The sequence below is a fragment of the Ictidomys tridecemlineatus genome, chromosome 10 (genome assembly GCF_052094955.1).
Source record: "Ictidomys tridecemlineatus isolate mIctTri1 chromosome 10, mIctTri1.hap1, whole genome shotgun sequence".
NCBI classification, from domain to species: domain Eukaryota; kingdom Metazoa; phylum Chordata; class Mammalia; order Rodentia; family Sciuridae; genus Ictidomys; species Ictidomys tridecemlineatus.
Window position 1 is genome coordinate 136,594,341 of NC_135486.1, and position 15,514 is coordinate 136,609,854.

General features: G+C 57.1%; 1 protein-coding gene across 5 annotated transcripts; it reads left to right on the plus strand.

Annotated features, from left to right (window-relative positions):
* Window positions 1-200: 200 nt before the first annotated feature.
* On the plus strand, window positions 201-14,783 carry Ube2i (ubiquitin conjugating enzyme E2 I). 5 transcript variants are annotated; one of them, XM_078022199.1, is made up of 7 exons: window positions 201-223; window positions 5,255-5,331; window positions 5,503-5,586; window positions 6,846-6,918; window positions 10,270-10,379; window positions 10,476-10,555; window positions 13,035-14,783. In XM_078022199.1, the coding sequence occupies exons 2-7, from the start codon at window positions 5,266-5,268 to the stop codon at window positions 13,096-13,098; spliced, it is 477 nt and encodes a 158-aa protein (XP_077878325.1). In that variant the 5' UTR covers window positions 201-223; window positions 5,255-5,265; the 3' UTR covers window positions 13,099-14,783.
* Window positions 14,784-15,514: the final 731 nt, after the last annotated feature.

The following is a 15,514-nucleotide window of genomic DNA, read 5'->3' on the forward strand; positions in this document are numbered from 1 at the left end:
GAAGGGACAGTCCCCAGGCCAGGTCTATCCAGGGACCTAGCTCAGTCTGGGAGAGACTTGGAAGCCTTCCATTTGTGGGGGAGGGCAGGGCAGACCGACTTAATCCCTCTTCTGGCCCCAACTCTCCTTCCAGCCCTGCAGAGACCCACAAGATCTACAGGATGGCTGGGAGCACAGGGGAGCCCTGCACAGATGGCTCATGAGGGCGAGCACTGGGCCAGAGGTGAACCAGCGGACAAGGGACCCGTGGTCCATGCCCTGGGAACTGTGGGGAAGGAAGGAGAGGGACAGGGAAGGAGACCACGAGGAGGGAGGGAGAAGGGACGGGGATAGAGAAAGGAGAAGGAGAAGAGCAAGGAGAGACGGAAGAAAGGAAGAGAGTGAGCGACTAAGTTAAGAGGGAAGACAGCGGGGAGGAAGGAGGCGGGAGTGAATGAATGGAAGCAGCGGAGGCAGGCCGCTCCCGCTGTCCGGGAGCACATCTCCGTCTCAGCCATCCCAGAAGTCTGGTGCCGAGATGATCCTGGCGGGGCTCAGACACTTGTCCCTACGGGCGTCCTGAGCCCAGCCGACTCCCAGGGGCCGGGATGTCCCGCACGCGGCGGCCGCCCATTGGACGTGAGCGGCTGGTCAGCAGAGCCACGGAAGGCTCGGGCGGACTCGAGGCGCGGGGCGGGAAGGGTCCCTGTGGACTCGCCCCACCACCCAAGGCATCGAGCCGCGCCCCTCCCCCACCCGGGACAGACAGCGGGTTAGGGACCGTCCACACGTCTCCGCCCGTCGGTGTGCGCTTGTTCGGGCTTTTGTACGGGCTCAGCTCATTGGGTGGATTAGCGGAATGCCCCACCCATCGCCCCGAGCTGGCCAATTGCAAGGCATGTCACAGGACGCTGAGCTCCGGGGATCGTCACCGTCCTGCGACGATTCGGGGGATACTTAGGCCTCAGTGGTCGTTGTCCCCCGGGTCCGGGCCCTGACCCCAAGGAGACCTCCGAGGCCCGTGCCCCGGGAGGTGCCCGCCGGGCATCCGGGCAGCCCTTGGGGGTCTCGGCCTTCAGCTCCCCCCACGGCTCGCCGGTGTGTCCTCGAGTGGACGCACGCACTCCGAAGGGGAATTTGCAGACGCTCCCTCGCGCTGGGGACGCGGCTCCTTTAAGGGTACGGGCGTCCGTGGCGCCGCCTGCCGAGAGAGGCGGCCCCTGCGCGGACTCCCCGTGAGGCCCCGGACGGCGGGAGCGCGGCGGCGGGGCGCGGGCGACAAGAGACGCGCGACGACAAGGGCGGTGCGGGGCGCGGGGCGGCGGCGGTGGCGCGCGGGGCAGGCGCGCGGCGGGCAGCCCGGCTCAGGCCCCGCCCCGCCCCGCCCGCCGGGGTCCTGCGCTCGGGGCTGCGCGCGGCGGGCGCGGAGGGAAGTCCCGAGACAAAGGGAACGCCGCCGCCTCTGCCGCCGCGACGCGCCGGGCCGCGGCCGCCCAGGTGAGCGCCGCCCGGCCCTGCCGCCGCCGCCGGCCCGCGCCCCCGTCGGCCGCCGAGTGCCGAGCCCGCCGCGGCCTCCCCGTCGGCGAACTCCCTCCCGCCGGGGCCTCCCTGTCCGCCACCTCCTTCCCCCGGCAGTCTCTGCCTCTCGGTCCGCGAACTCCCGACGCGGCCTCCCTGCCTCCTCGTCCGCGATCTTCCTCCAGATGCGGCCTCCTTCCCCCAGGTCGCGGCCTCCCGCCGCCGCCGGGGTCACGGGCCGCTGCCTCTCCCCGCCCACGGCCTCCTTCCCGCCCGCCCCGCGGTTCTGGGCCACCCGGGTTTGCGTCGCGGTCCACGGGGTGTGCTCTGACCCGACGTCCCGACATCAGACGAGCTGTAGTTTCCCGGCATCCCCCTTAGTATCCACGGGGCTGCTGGACGGAGGTGGACACTGGTAGTTGGGTGAGCGGGACTCTGGTAAGGCCGTGGTCAGTGGGCCGCGTCGACCTGCGCACCTGGCGTTACAGCAGCTGCCTCGGTTTGTATCCTTGGAGCCAAAGCTTAGTTCCTCCCTCTGGGGGATTGCCGAACCTGTCTTTAGGGTTTTGTTGGTCATTCCTGTGTACGTTGGAGGATTGGTGCTGTAGCGAACCAACAGGAAACTGGCATAGAGCCGAAATTTACGATGTGCTTCCATAGAGGTCCTCTTTCTGGGGTTTGGAGTGATGGGTGTCTGGCTCCTCTCGGGTTTTGGAACCTTGCTCCAGAAATAGCTTGGGCCCCGGGACAGATCTGATGTGGCTGGGCCTGAGGGCAGAGTGCGTGGTGCATGCAGAAGTGCGTCTGGATGGAGAGCCGCCGCCAGAGGTTTCTCCGTGCATGTCATAGTACTACAAGCCCTTGTTACACGCGGGCAGGTGGAGTCTGGGGGAGGTAAGCACCTTACTCAGCCTGTAAGTAGCTCTGCATTCCCCGCAGTCCACTGTGAGAGGTCCAGGAGAGGTGAGGGCAGAGCTCTCATCTCCCCACACGGCATGGGTTTTGTGCCTTGCTTGGTCTTTGATAGTTCTGGGTTATTTTTGTCTTTGTCTCAGAAAACTTTCCTGCTCTATATAGTTAATAACATTTGCTGCTCATCAAGTGATGCTGTTAACTTGGGGAGACAGGTCTGAGTTTAAGTGGGAGTTTGAATGAACAGATTTGCTCTGTGACAGATTGGGTGCTTTCTCCTGGACACCAGGAGGCCAGCAGGAATGGAACTCCCTGTCTTGGGAACCAGGCCTCATTTGGGTCAGTAACTCCCTTGGGCCCACCCCCTGATGTCAGGGTGCTCTGGGGCAGAGGACATTAAAGAGGCAGCCAGGCCTTGGGAAGAAGCACAGCCAATCTCATTGGACCACCCCTCAATGTCTTCACACCAACGACTATCACAGTTGGGTACTGGGATAGGTGCCTCTGTGTGTTCCTTTGTCCTAACCTGGGAGCCAGAGAGGTGTCCTGTGATGGAGTCCTGGCAGCTGTTAGACCCTTGATTTGCTCCCACCATCCCTGCTCCTCCTCTGTCCCTCATGCCCTCCTAAGCAGGCAGCTCCCTGCTCTCTGACAGGTGCTCTCCATCTTCACACTTCTTCATCTGTGTCTGTCTCCCCTTTGCTTACAAGAATGCCACTGCCACCCCAATCCTGAGTGTCCTGAAAGGGGAAATGTTCCATTGAGGGGGTGGGGGGCCTTTATGGCAGACCTAGCATCCATGGTTGTTCATAGACGGTATTGTCCTGCTCTGGAGGGAGGAGTTGGCATACAAGCACTCTGTGGTGGTGAAGGACAGTTCTGATTTGGGTCTGAGCCTGGTGTGCCTATTGTGGATTTAATCTTGAGGCTAGGAAAGGTAGGAGCCTTCAACTATGTGCTCTGGGCTCAGGTGTTGGAGCCAGTGGCCACTGTGGCCTCCTCTTGCCCTAGCGGCCTACCCTTCTTTCTTATGAGACCCAAGTGCACATGACCACTAAAAAATGCCTGTGCCCTGTTGGTAGTTTGTGGTGACCCTAACCAACTTCCTGAACCCTGGGCTCTTAGAGTGATGCTGAAGGCCACCTGGTGGCCTCTAGTGGCTCCCAACCCTCTTCTCTGCCTATATGGTTAGAGTGTCAGAAGTCATTTAAGAACTGGGCTCAGTGATGCACACCTGTGATCCCAGCAACTCTGGAGGCTGACGCAGGAGGATTCTAAGTTCAAGGTCAGCTTAGGCAACTTAGGAAAACCTTGTCTTAAAGTAAAATTTTTAAAAAGGGATGTGGATGTGGCTCAGTGGTGAAATACCCTTGGGTTTAAAATCTTCAGCAGCCCTCTCCCAATGCCACCTAAAACCCCAGTGTAGAAATCTACCCAGAGCTCAGTGGGCTTGCTTTCCAGGTGGTACTGCTTGTGGGGCCACATTAAGAACAGCTGTGCTCCAAGGGTAGTGAGGGGCTCCTGGTTATGTTGCTGGACCAGCCAGTGTGAGTGATTTGGGGAGGTGGGAGGCTGCTTGGGCTTGTGCTGGGCAAAGGGTTTGATTGCTAAGATATTTGTGGCCTTGTGGGCAAAGTGGGTGGCCTGAGTTGAGGGCATCAGAGGAGGAGAGTGGAAGGTGGGGGCCAGCCAGAGGCTGCAGTGGGAAGCTCCTACCACAAATCAGGCTGGTTTGAGTTGAGACTGTGCCTTGGGCAGGGGTCTGTATGTCCTTTCTCAGTGCTTCACAGCTATGTTGAAGCTGGGCCCAGCCACAAGAGGACTTTGGGGTTGGCCTAGAGGGAGATGGGTGTTTTCAGCCCAGCACAATCCCACAAGTGGATTGCTAAGGGCCAAGGTTCATCTCAGTGTGGGCCTTTTCTCTCTAGGACAGGGGAGGCTGCTCTCCACCCCACCCCATGACCCTCAGTGTGGGCCACTTCAGGGAAATTCTCTGGTCTTGTGAGAGCATCGCTTAATGCTTTGGTATGTGTTTGGAGTGTTGGGCTCCCAATGGCTTTGAAGACCTTAGGTTCCAGTGTTCTGGCAAGCTTGGCAGTAGCTGAGTCCTGACTTGCGTGGTAGAGGAAGCAGATGGCAGCCAGGTGGGGTTAGGGCCTTGGAGGCCCTGTGTGTCCTGGTGTGCTGCAGGACAAGCGCTGAGCAGTACAGGCAAGCCCTCCCTTGGGACCATCTGTTGCACAGGGTCCTGGGGCAGACTTCCAGACAGGTAGTCAGCACACTTTTGGCAGGCAAGGCTGCAGGAGGGCAGGTAGACTGGCATGCTGAAATGGCTTGTCCTCTTGGCCAGGTCTGAGCTAAGCTGGGGTCCCAGCAGCCCCCCACATCTAGTGCATCATGAGGAGAGGGCCCCATCTCTGTACCATGAGTCTTCAGGTGATGCTGTGGGTATCTCTGCCAACCCTACCATTTTCCTGGGAGTCCCAAAGTGGAATGGGGGACAGAAGGCAGGACCGGTGTGCTCTGTGTCTGCTGGGGAGTGTGTGTCCTGTGGGCAGAGCACAGCTATGGCCTTAGACCTCCTTCTCTTTCCAAAAGTGCCCTGGGGAAGGGACACAGCAATATTGCCCCACTTGCCCACCTAGTAGCGTCCTGGTGAATATGGAGAGTGTGATGCTGAGTATATTGGGGGTAGCTTGCAGAGGAGACATCCTGCTGGACTGGGTCAGAGCCTTGGTCAGTTGCTCCTTGGACATGGCTTGCCGACTCTGGCCAGTGTTCTGGGAGGTGCAGAGGACCTGAGGTTTGCTTTTGCTAACCCTGTGGTGTGTCTCGTCTATTGCAGGGACTTTGAACATGTCGGGGATCGCCCTCAGCAGACTCGCCCAGGAGAGAAAAGCTTGGAGGAAGGACCATCCTTTTGTAAGGACTCTGTTTCTCTGCTGCCCAGGGCACGGTCCTCATTGCCCTGAGGTCCCTGCATGTGGTCTTGTGGCCTGCTTGTGGCCACTGGGTGGGGTTTTGCAGTTGGTCTTTTGTGCTGATGAGAAGGGCCCATGGTGCTGACCTGGTTCTGTGGCTGTTTTCTCTCAGGGCTTTGTGGCTGTCCCAACTAAGAACCCAGACGGCACGATGAACCTGATGAACTGGGAATGTGCTATCCCAGGAAAGAAGGGGGTAAGAGCTGCTTGAGGACTTGGTCCTGGTTTTTAGCAGGAGCAGAACTTCTAGAAGGGACTCAGGTTTAGGTGTTCACCCTCTGTGAGGGCCCACAGCCCTCAGCATTGTGGGCCTGCCAGTCATATCCATAGCTCTGGCCTGTCCTCAGTCCAGAGGGGACATGAGATCAGAAGGAAGTAGCCACTGGCTAGGTTTGGAGTGGGCATAGCTGTGGGGAATGGTCAGACCCATTGGGTTGTGGGGAGCACAAAGAACCTCCTAGGGCATCATGTTGGAGGGCAGGCCCGGGGGCCAGGCCAGGGCCCATGTGAGAGCGTGGTGAGGAGCTTCTGGGAGCTGGCTGAGCACTGGGCTCTGGCCCGTCCCTCAGGATGTGGTGAGGTACATGGGACCCCAAGGGCAGGATGAGCCCATCTCATGCATGCACTCCTGGAGTGTTCCCTCCCATGCAGAACTTGGGTGGTGGCCTCGGCTCACCTGGGTGTCCCTGAGCTCGTTGACTGTCCTCATTGTATGTTAGATGGAGATCTGGGTGTGAGGGCCTCCCATGACTCTAATGGCCATCCACACACACAGCACTTGTGAACCCCTGAGGTACTTGGACTGTGCCGGGGGTTGGGGGTGCTTACCACCCAGATTTCGTCCCCTTGAGTTGAGCAAAGCTATCTCTAGTAGGACTTTGTTTTCCTGAACAGAGATGTGTTTGGTCCATTTGTGTGTGGCTCTCTTGAGTGGTACAGGTGGAATCCCCAGCCTTTGTTGAGAATGTCCCTTGCCCGTTGCGTTGGGGTAGGAGGTATACCCTGGTGCTCCCCATGATTCCAGGCTGAGAGGGTTTCTGGCTGTGGGTCAGCACTACTAGTCCCTGTCCAGGCCAGATGTAAGGCAGGTGGCTTGAAGAATCTGAGGTTGGGGATGCAAGCTGCTGGGCCCAGATTCTCAGGGCTCAACACTGGGAATACAGCCATGCCCCCAGCTGCTCTGCACATGTCCTGCAGTGCCTGAGCTCTTTGATGTCCTAGAGCAGCCCATGAGCTGTGGATCCTGACTTCTCTGAGGGCCCCTGCCTTCTGTAGAGCCCAGCTGCTGACCTTGCTCCTTTCCAGCTCTCCCACGGGTTCAGAGCAAGTCTCCACAATGCCACTGAGGGTGTTGGGTCTCTGGCCCCCGGGAGCTGGTGAGATGAGGAAACCAGCCCTCCTGGGTCTGCCTGCTGCACACAAGTGGCACACCTAATCACGATCACTTCCCCACAGACTCCGTGGGAAGGAGGCTTGTTCAAGCTGCGGATGCTCTTCAAAGATGATTATCCATCCTCACCACCGAAATGTGAGTTCCTACAGAGACCTGTGGTCGTCTTCAGAGTCTTGGGCTGCCCGAGCCATGGTGGCTGCCACCCCGCCCCGGTGCTGTGGTGCAGTGTGGGAGATAAAAGCAGCTCTGGTCGAGTCAGCCTAAGTCTCCTGTGCAGGTTATAGATTTGAGTCTGTCCAGTCCTGGGGTGGAAAGTGCGTATGATTGGCTTAGTCTCTGATCCCAGCTGATCAGTGGGGAAGCTCCCAGGCCTGGACTGCCTGCACCCTCTGTGGCTGTCAGCTTTGAGGATCTTCACTTTGTGCCCACAGGCACTCCAGCCCTGGTGGGGACAGGCATACAACAAGACCAGGGTGCAGAATCGCACCCTAACCCAGTCTGCTGCCACCCAGCTGTTGTCTGTTAGGGTTCATGTGGCTGTCTGCAGCCTGAGTGACAGAGCACTCAAACTGCTGCTCAGAGAAGCCTGAGCTGAATTTAAAATGGTGGCCACTGGAAAATTATCTGGATGCAGTTAGGCAAGACCTGAGTGGGGAGGGGTCATCAGTCCGGCTCCTGTGGCTAGATACCCATGTATAGCATGGCCAGTGGGTGCTGGGAAGAGCCCTGGCCCAGAGGGGGAGCTCTGGGTGTGAGCTTTGCTGAGAGAAGTCTTCTACATTCTCATAGCCCCACAGGAAAGCTTCAAAATTAACATTAACAGAATACCAAGTGGAGACTTAACTTTGTTTTAGGTTGTCTTCAGCCTTTTGGATTCCTTTTGTTGGGCACAGTTACTTTGTAATGACTTCTTTTAATTAAGAGGGGAAAATACCTAAAAATGAGACAGACATAGCCATTTCGTTTGATATCCTGCTGCAAAATCCAAGCAAATGCATCAAGGTGGGAAAAGCCCCCTAGGAGACCTGGGAAGAAGCGTCCAGGTCACCAGCTGCTTGGGAGGGTTGCTGCCAAACAATTAACCTGCTAAAACCTATTTCCATAGAATTGCAGCTCATGAACGTGTAAAACTAAGCCATCTGCAATAGCATCTGATGCCTTGAAGTGAATCCCACCAGGTGTGGTGAGGTCTCTAGCTGGAAACCAAGGCCTTTCTGGAAGAAGCAAAAGACAGCTAGACAGTCAGCAGGCTCTGCTGTGTGGCCCAGAGGGCTCAACTCTGGGAATGCAACCACATCTCTGGCTGCTCTGCACATGTCATGCAGTCCCCAGAGTCCAGCAGGCTCAAAGTGCATATGGAAATGCAGAGGGCAGGAATGGTCAGGGCTCATGCAGTCCTGGGGATGTCATGAGACCCAGGTTGAGGCTCTCAGGGCAGAGGGTGCCCAGACCTGTCAATGGATGGGCCAGATGCCATTCATCAGATACTGAGACTTGCCTCAGGGCATGGAAGTCTACATTGGGACAGGTGTGAGGACAGGCAGGCAGACCCACAGAAGAGTGGGTGGACCAGAAAGGCCGTGTAGTGTGTTTTAGGTGTAGTGGGTCTGGCCTCAGGGATGACCAGTGGATAAGAGAGCTGTCTCCTTCTTTGTGGATGACCCTGCCTGCTTCACAGCGCCAGCAGAAGGGGAGGCAAGGAGGCACAGAGGCCGTCTTCTGATCAGGGATCAACGAGAGCACCCAGGAAAGCACAAACACTGGCCCTTGGGGATCAGCCAGCTGGACTGGCCTGAAGACTTCATCAGGAGATACAGGGAGAGGAGCAAACCCCAGAGAAGATGGGACAGGGCAGCTTGGTAGAGCTTGCCTAGCATGGTTGAGGCCCTGGGTTCCATCCCCATTGCTGCAAGGTCCTGTGAGAAAGAAATGAGAAGAACTCTACAGATCACAAAGAAGGAAAACCACCACGAGGTGGAGCAGGCCCTTCACAGAAGAGCTGTCCAGAGCTGTCTAGTTGGCCAGTCCACACAGGGAAATGCAGCTGCTCATCACCGGAGAGGAGAGGCAGCATCTTGGTTGGATGTTGCTCTTACAGAGAAGGGCAGATGCAGCAAGGTGCTGGGCAGTATGATAACCTCACGTGCTTGTTTGAGAGCTTCTCTTTGGAAGGCTGTCTGCCACGACCATTGGAGCTAAACCTGGATACTCCGTGTTGGAGGATACCCAGGAGCGTGTGTGTTCACAGAGGGAGGCCTCAGGAGACCCAGGCAGCCCCATCTGTAATAACCATAGCTGGAGATGGGCCAGGTGTGCATTGGTAGTGGCATGGAGGGGCTATTAACCTTGCACACAGGGCTATATCCTCTCTGTAGGATTTAACAACAGGCCCTGCTCCTTGTGAGTCAAAAGTCAGGAGGACAACTGCTGAGTTTGGAGGGAAGCCAACCAGGGGCAGGGGGCTGGTATTCGTGGTGTGCATTCTTTCTCCATGTAAGTTGTTGATAGAAGTAACGAGGTTGGTAAATCAGATTAAATTAAAATTAGGCATTTAGTTTGCAATAAGGTACATTAAAGGAACAGGAAGGCAAGCCCACAGGGTTCCCAAGACATAGGGGTGAGGAAGGTCTGTGTCCAGAGTGTGTGAGGAAGTACTACCAGGCAGTGGGAGGTGGAACAAGAACTCAGGAGCAGCCAGCGAATGGCGACCCAAGAAAGGGGCTCTGCCTCTGTAGCTCAGGGGAGAGGCGAAGGGGCACCCAGAGGCCTGGTATTGGCAACTCCTGTTGGTGCTGCCCTGGCCCTGTGCCTGCGCACACCAGAGTTCACGCCCAGCACAGCAGCCTTACTCAGTGGAGCAGCACAAACCTCCTTCTCTGCAGCCTACCACCTCCATAGCGCCACCTGCTCATGTGCACTGTGGCTGCAGGCAGGATCGGCCTGGCTGGCGAGCAGCATTGGGAGGGTACCCGCTGCATTCCTGGGTGCTGGTGAGTTGCTCCTCTCCAGCGACTGACCAGGCTGCACTTGCACTCTGGGTGTGGTCAAATCATAAAATACAGAAAACCAGAAGCAGGTTGCCCAGAGGAAAGATGAGACGCCCTGGAGCGCCACAACCAGCAGGCTTTCCTCTTCCCTGTTTTGGGGGTATGGCGGGGGGTTGAAGAAAATGGGGAGAGCTCCAGCTGTCCGCCCTCACCTGCTACTGTGCCTCTTCACTCCACACCTTCCCAAGTCCTCTCTGGAGGGGGCCCTGGGCTGAGCTGGCCTGGCCCGCTCCTGGCTGTCTGCTGTCCCTGGAGTTCCTGCCCTGGGAGAGATGTCACATTCTTCAGGCCCGGTTTCTGAGAAGGAAATGTGTGTGCTGCACTCCCGTCCTCTCCTGGCCTCGCTTCTCTCCCTGAAAGGCCCAGCACCGGGGAGGAGGGTGGTGGGGAAGCTAAGAGTTGCCTCTCAACAGTGATTCCTTCCTTCCCCCTCATCCAGGTAAATTTGAGCCACCGCTGTTTCACCCAAATGTGTACCCTTCTGGTACTGTGTGTCTGTCCATTCTGGAGGAGGACAAGGACTGGAGGCCAGCCATCACGATCAAGCAGGTATGTGAGCTAGCCAGGCCTGTTGGGCTCATCCTGGCAAAGACCACCTGTCTAGCCACTGAACGCACTGTGCCCTCTTGTTTTTGTCTCGCACAGATCTTATTAGGAATACAGGAACTTCTAAATGAACCAAATATCCAAGACCCCGCTCAAGCAGAGGCCTACACGATTTACTGGTTAGTAGTAACTGGCCTGCTGGCTGCAGGCCTTCCCTGAAGTGCAGTCCAGGCCGTCTGTCGGAAGGAGAGCCGGGTGCTGCCGGCAGCCCAGGGTGGTGCCACAGAGGGGAGGATGGGATGGCCACTCGGGGTGGCTAGGTCTACGTGCAGGGTGTGGCATGTGTCCGTTGCCAGCCCTGTTGATGGCTGAGCTGCGTGTGCAGGGGCCATCGGGAGGGAGCACAGCAGCCAGGGCTGGTGGGGCCAGGCACTGCTCGGCCTGGAGGCAGGCGCTAGAGTGGGGTGGCATGAGCTCCTGTGGGCCTGTGAGACAGTGTCTCCTAGCATAGCACACCCCGTCACTGTCGCGGCTCCTCTGGGGATTGTGTCCCAGCGCAGGGGAGCTGCTCAGTGACAGCCTCACACAGTCCTGGCCTCCACCACGTTTTCCTGTGGTGCTGTCATGGTGGGGTCCCTGGGTCCTGCCTTGTCTGCTGAGGGATCAGGGCCTGGTGTGATTGGGTCCACCAGCAAGAAAGACCTTTGCCCTCAGCAGGGGCCACGTTTCTGGTGTCTAGGGCCCCCTGGCCCCTGAGAGCTCCATCCACAGTCTCAGACCCCCAGCTGGTCTAGCATGGGCACCCTCACCAAGAGGAACGGAGTGGAGGGCTTTCTGAGAGCAGCATCCCCTTGTGTCCCTCTTGCCTGGGACCCAGAGGGGCTCTGACCCCTATCACTAGTAGTCTGTTCCTTCCAAGGGCATTTCCTGAATTGGTGCTGGTTCTTGAGAAATGTGCTTCTCCCTGGGTGTATGGCCAGGTGCTATGTGTCTCCCTCCCTGGTGGCCTCTAGGCAGTGCCCTGGAGCCTCTGTGATGGCCTCTGTCCGTTTGTGCTGCCACTGTCAACAAGCCCAGCTGTCTGGCTGTGGCTGGCCTCTTGCTGGTGGAGGGTGCGCGCCTGTTGTGGGTGCGCTGCGTGTCCCCTCCGTGGAGGCCTGCGGCTGTGCTGTGTGGCCCCGTGTCCTGTGTCCCTGGGGCTCATGCTACTGGCTTGCTGTGTGCGCTTTCTCTCACCTGAGCAAGGTCTCTGTGACACCGTCCACCCCAAAAGCACCTTTGGCGAAATGTCCTGAAAGTTTCAGGTCCCTTCCCAGGTTCCAGCAGGCTGGCTTGCTGGGCAGGGGCCTCATCACCCAGCCTCACTTGGTGAACAGCAGAGCAGGTGAGGGCGCCTGGTGGGTCCTGCACTGCTGGGCTGCTGCCCTGGGCCCATCACCTTACTATTGAACTGTTCCCCATCCCACACCCAGGACTGGCATGCACATCCTCATTTTCTGCCCTTGCCTGCACTGGTGCTGGGCATTGGGTCTTTCTGGTTGGCCCTGCCGCCAGAGCCTGTCATCAACCCTGGGGATGTCTGCAAAGCCTTGGGCCTGAGTTGCATGCAGGCTGGGGGCTGGCTCAAGCCAAGAGCAGGGCTGGGAAGAGCTCCAGACCTGTTTCTTGGGGAGCACCCTGGAAGCTCACTCACTCAGACACAGCTGGCGTGGCATGGGGTCTCAAATCAGCTCCCAGTGTTATGAGATTGCTAAGATCCCTGTCCCTAGGAGTCTAGCTTCACAAATGTCGCCAGGGTCACACTACTTCCTGATGTGGGGTTGTCTGCCTAGCCAGCCAGTTTTGCCCAAGTGGGTCACGCAGGCTGGCCCGTGTCCTGGGCTGCTCCAGCACTCTGCACAAGGCTGCCTCCTGCACCTTTGTCTGAGCCGAGAGCTACATGGAAAGCCCACCAGAAGCTTGTGTCTAGTTTTAGAAATGAGGAGCAAAAACTAGTGCTTAGCAGTCTCTTGACCACAATTTTTAATGCTATCTAATAATTGCAAACATCTGATTAAGGTACAGTGGAACTATAATCCCTGCTGGAGGCCGAGGTGGGAGGATCACTTGGGCCTGGAGTTCAAGGCTATATGCAGTATGCTCATCTGGTGTACGTAGTAAGCTCATCATCAATGTGGTGATGTTCCCCAAGTGGGGGACCACCAGGCTGCCCATGCTGGTCAGTAATGGGGTTGCACTTGTGAACAACTACTGCACTCTTCAGAAAAGGAAGAGAAAACTGAATTTGGCACAGATTACTATGTTGCAGGCCACCTGCCCCCACCCCTCCTGCAGCCCTCATTGCCTGTGGGGCCTCTCTGCCTACTGCATGGAGGTCCGGTTGGATGTGGAGTCTCCACATGGAGGTTGCTGCTTCTCCCTTCTTGATGGCCTCCTTCCCTGCTCCCACCCTCCATCCAGGAGCTAGTGTGGGTTCCCCACCCAGCTCCCCTGCCTCTGCAGCCTTCCCACCTTCTACCACAAGGCTGCACCCCACTGCTGCCCTGCAGTGGCTTGGTGGGTGCTGGCTTCTCCAGGCAGCCTGAGTGGCCCTCCAGCCTGGGAGGTGGGCCACACTGTTGACTTCTAACTTTATCTCTTCTCTTTTGACCTCCTCAGCCAAAACAGAGTGGAATATGAGAAAAGGGTTCGAGCACAAGCCAAGAAGTTTGCACCCTCATAGACAGCGACCCTGTGGCACCGCAAAAGGAAGGGATTGGTTTGGCAAGAACTTGTTTACACCTTTTGCAAATCTCAAGTCGCTCGTGCAGTTACCGGTCGCCTGGGAGGGTTGGGCGGGCGCCATCTTCCATTTCCGCCACTGGCATACAGTTCTCAATTCGCTGAATTGCCCCAGTTTTTCATACAGGGTCTCTTCCTTCAGTCTTTTGTATTTTTGATTGTTATGTAAAACTTGCTTTTATTTTAATATTGATGTCAGTATTTCAACTGCTGTAAAATTATAAACTTTTATACTTGGGTAAGCCCCTAGGAGCTAGTTCCTTTGCTCGGATGCAGGCATGCTTCACCGTTCAGAGCTGTCCCGGCCTCCAGCGGGCTGTGTGGAAGTCCCTGTCCCTCCCTCCCACACCCTTCTCTCAGAACCTGGCTGTTGCTAATGCGCCTCCTATCCAAAGTCAGCAGCGTCTCAACCCGCACCTCTTCCTTTGTGTTTATATGGCGTTTGTCTGTGTTGCTGTTTAGAGTAAATAAACTGTTTATATAAAGGCTCTGTTGCACTATCATCATTACAGGGAGAGGGCACCTGGTGTGCCCAGCCTCCCCAGCCAGTGGCTGCGCCCTTGCTCAGGCCCCTGGCACTATCTTGTCCTGTTGTTTGGATAGGACTATGTGGGGTCTGTCCAAGGTTCCATCCTCCTGTCCCTGGATCTTTGGGCCCTGGAGCGCAGACCTGGTGAAGTCGGAGTCGTGTCCAGACCCTTGTAAAGTGTTCCCACCCAAAGCTGGTGCCTGTGCAGCTGCAGCCGCCAAGGAGGACACAGTGGCTCAGTCCAGCTGCGATCAGCATCTGCCCTTCCCAACTGATTGTGACTGCTGTGGCCCCCCCAGGAGGCAGCCTCAAGCCATGGCCCTCCTGTGCCCCAGCTTGCATCTAGCCTGGCATCCTGAAGGGCCCTTGGCCTGGGTGTGTCTTGTCACAGGAAGCCCTGAGGTGCTGCTGTCCACTGATCCTGCAGGAACTGGAGCCACCGGTGAGGAGGAGCTGCTCCCCAACCATGACCTTGAGCTGCCTGGCAGGGCTAGTCAGGCAAGCCCCTCAGGACAGGGAGATGCAGCAGGCAGAGATGGCCCATTGTCCTGCTCTGAGATCTGGCTGAGGCCTGCAGCCACTCTGCCCTCCCACCTGGAAGACCAAGTGCATCCACGAAGAGGGCAGGGCCAGTGCATTGGGGGACCCCCAGAACCTAAGGAACAGGTGAAAAGAGTGGGCCCTGGAACTGGAGTCCTCAGGTTGGCAGTTAATGAGACAGAGGGCCTTGCCAGGGGAATTCCGCTCCCTCATTTGTAGCCTGCTCCTGGAATGTCATTTTGTAACAACTGACTACATTTAGTTATAGTTACACATGTATATGGTTAATATATGGAAATTCAATATATTTTATAGTATTCTAAAGTAACTGATGTTTCTGGCAAATTGTAGTGACTTCGGCTATGAAATGTTCCTTCTGTACCACGGTCCTTGGCTTAACAAAGATGTGACGCGTAACATAAGAACATGCAATGTGATAACTGTGTTCACCTGAGGGAGGAGGGTGTTCCCAGCATGAGGCCCATGCTAGTAAGGAATCGTGGGCAACAGACTAACCACTGTATCCAAGAATCTTCGAATTAAAGCATTTCCACAAACTGTGGCCCTCTGATTGTCCTTTCCTGCCCTGACCCATCCCCTTGGGCTTTAAAGCCTCTTAGGCAGACTCCCCTCCTCCTCAGGGCCCTGTTCTGATCTTTCACCCTGCCCAGCAGGGCCCCCAACAACCTCCAGCCCCCAGAATCAGACCTCAGCAGCCAGTGATGTCACTCAAGCCAAGGTGGATGCCCTGTGTCCCCATGTCTCTCCACACTGTTCTGGGCCCTGAGACCTAGAATTTTGAGCTGTTCCCCTGCTTCCTGGAGTGGGTCTCGGAGAGGGCACACCAAACTTTATAGGTTCCCATGAGTGCAGGGGAGAGCTCTCAGTTCAGACCATGACAGGGCTTCTGGGACTCTGGTGTGTCCAGGACTGGCGGTGCCAGGAGGGATTCCTACAGGCAGGCCATTGTGAGTGCAGACAGAGCTGGCCCCAGGGCACCTCCCAGGGGAAACTGGCCGTAGGCAGGACAGGAATTTGGGCCATGGCATCCTGTTTGGACTTCCATCTCTAGCCCTTGGGACTTGGGGTCAGCCAGGCTATGGGAGGCACAGATTTCCTGACCACAGCACATGGCTGCTGCCTAGGACTTAGGTAGGGTCTGCTATGGTCCCCTTTGCCCTCTTGGGCTGTCTAACCGAAGCCTTAGTCCAGTTATCATGCCTGTCCCCATAGACATAGCCCCAGGCCACCTGGGCTCCCTCTGCAGCCTCTGAGCTGCTGACAGCAG

What these genes read in the sequence shown, in the direction of transcription:
- Ube2i (XM_078022199.1), top strand. Translation starts at nt 5,266, where the DNA reads ATGTCGGGGATCGCCCTCAGCAGACTCGCCCAGGAGAGAAAAGCTTGG. An exon ending in TCCATCCTCACCACCGAAAT is followed by an intron (nt 6,919 to 10,269) that starts GTGAGTTCCTAC and finishes CCCCTCATCCAG; the next exon opens with GTAAATTTGAGCCACCGCTG. An exon ending in GAGGCCTACACGATTTACTG is followed by an intron (nt 10,556 to 13,034) that starts GTTAGTAGTAAC and finishes TGACCTCCTCAG; the next exon opens with CCAAAACAGAGTGGAATATG.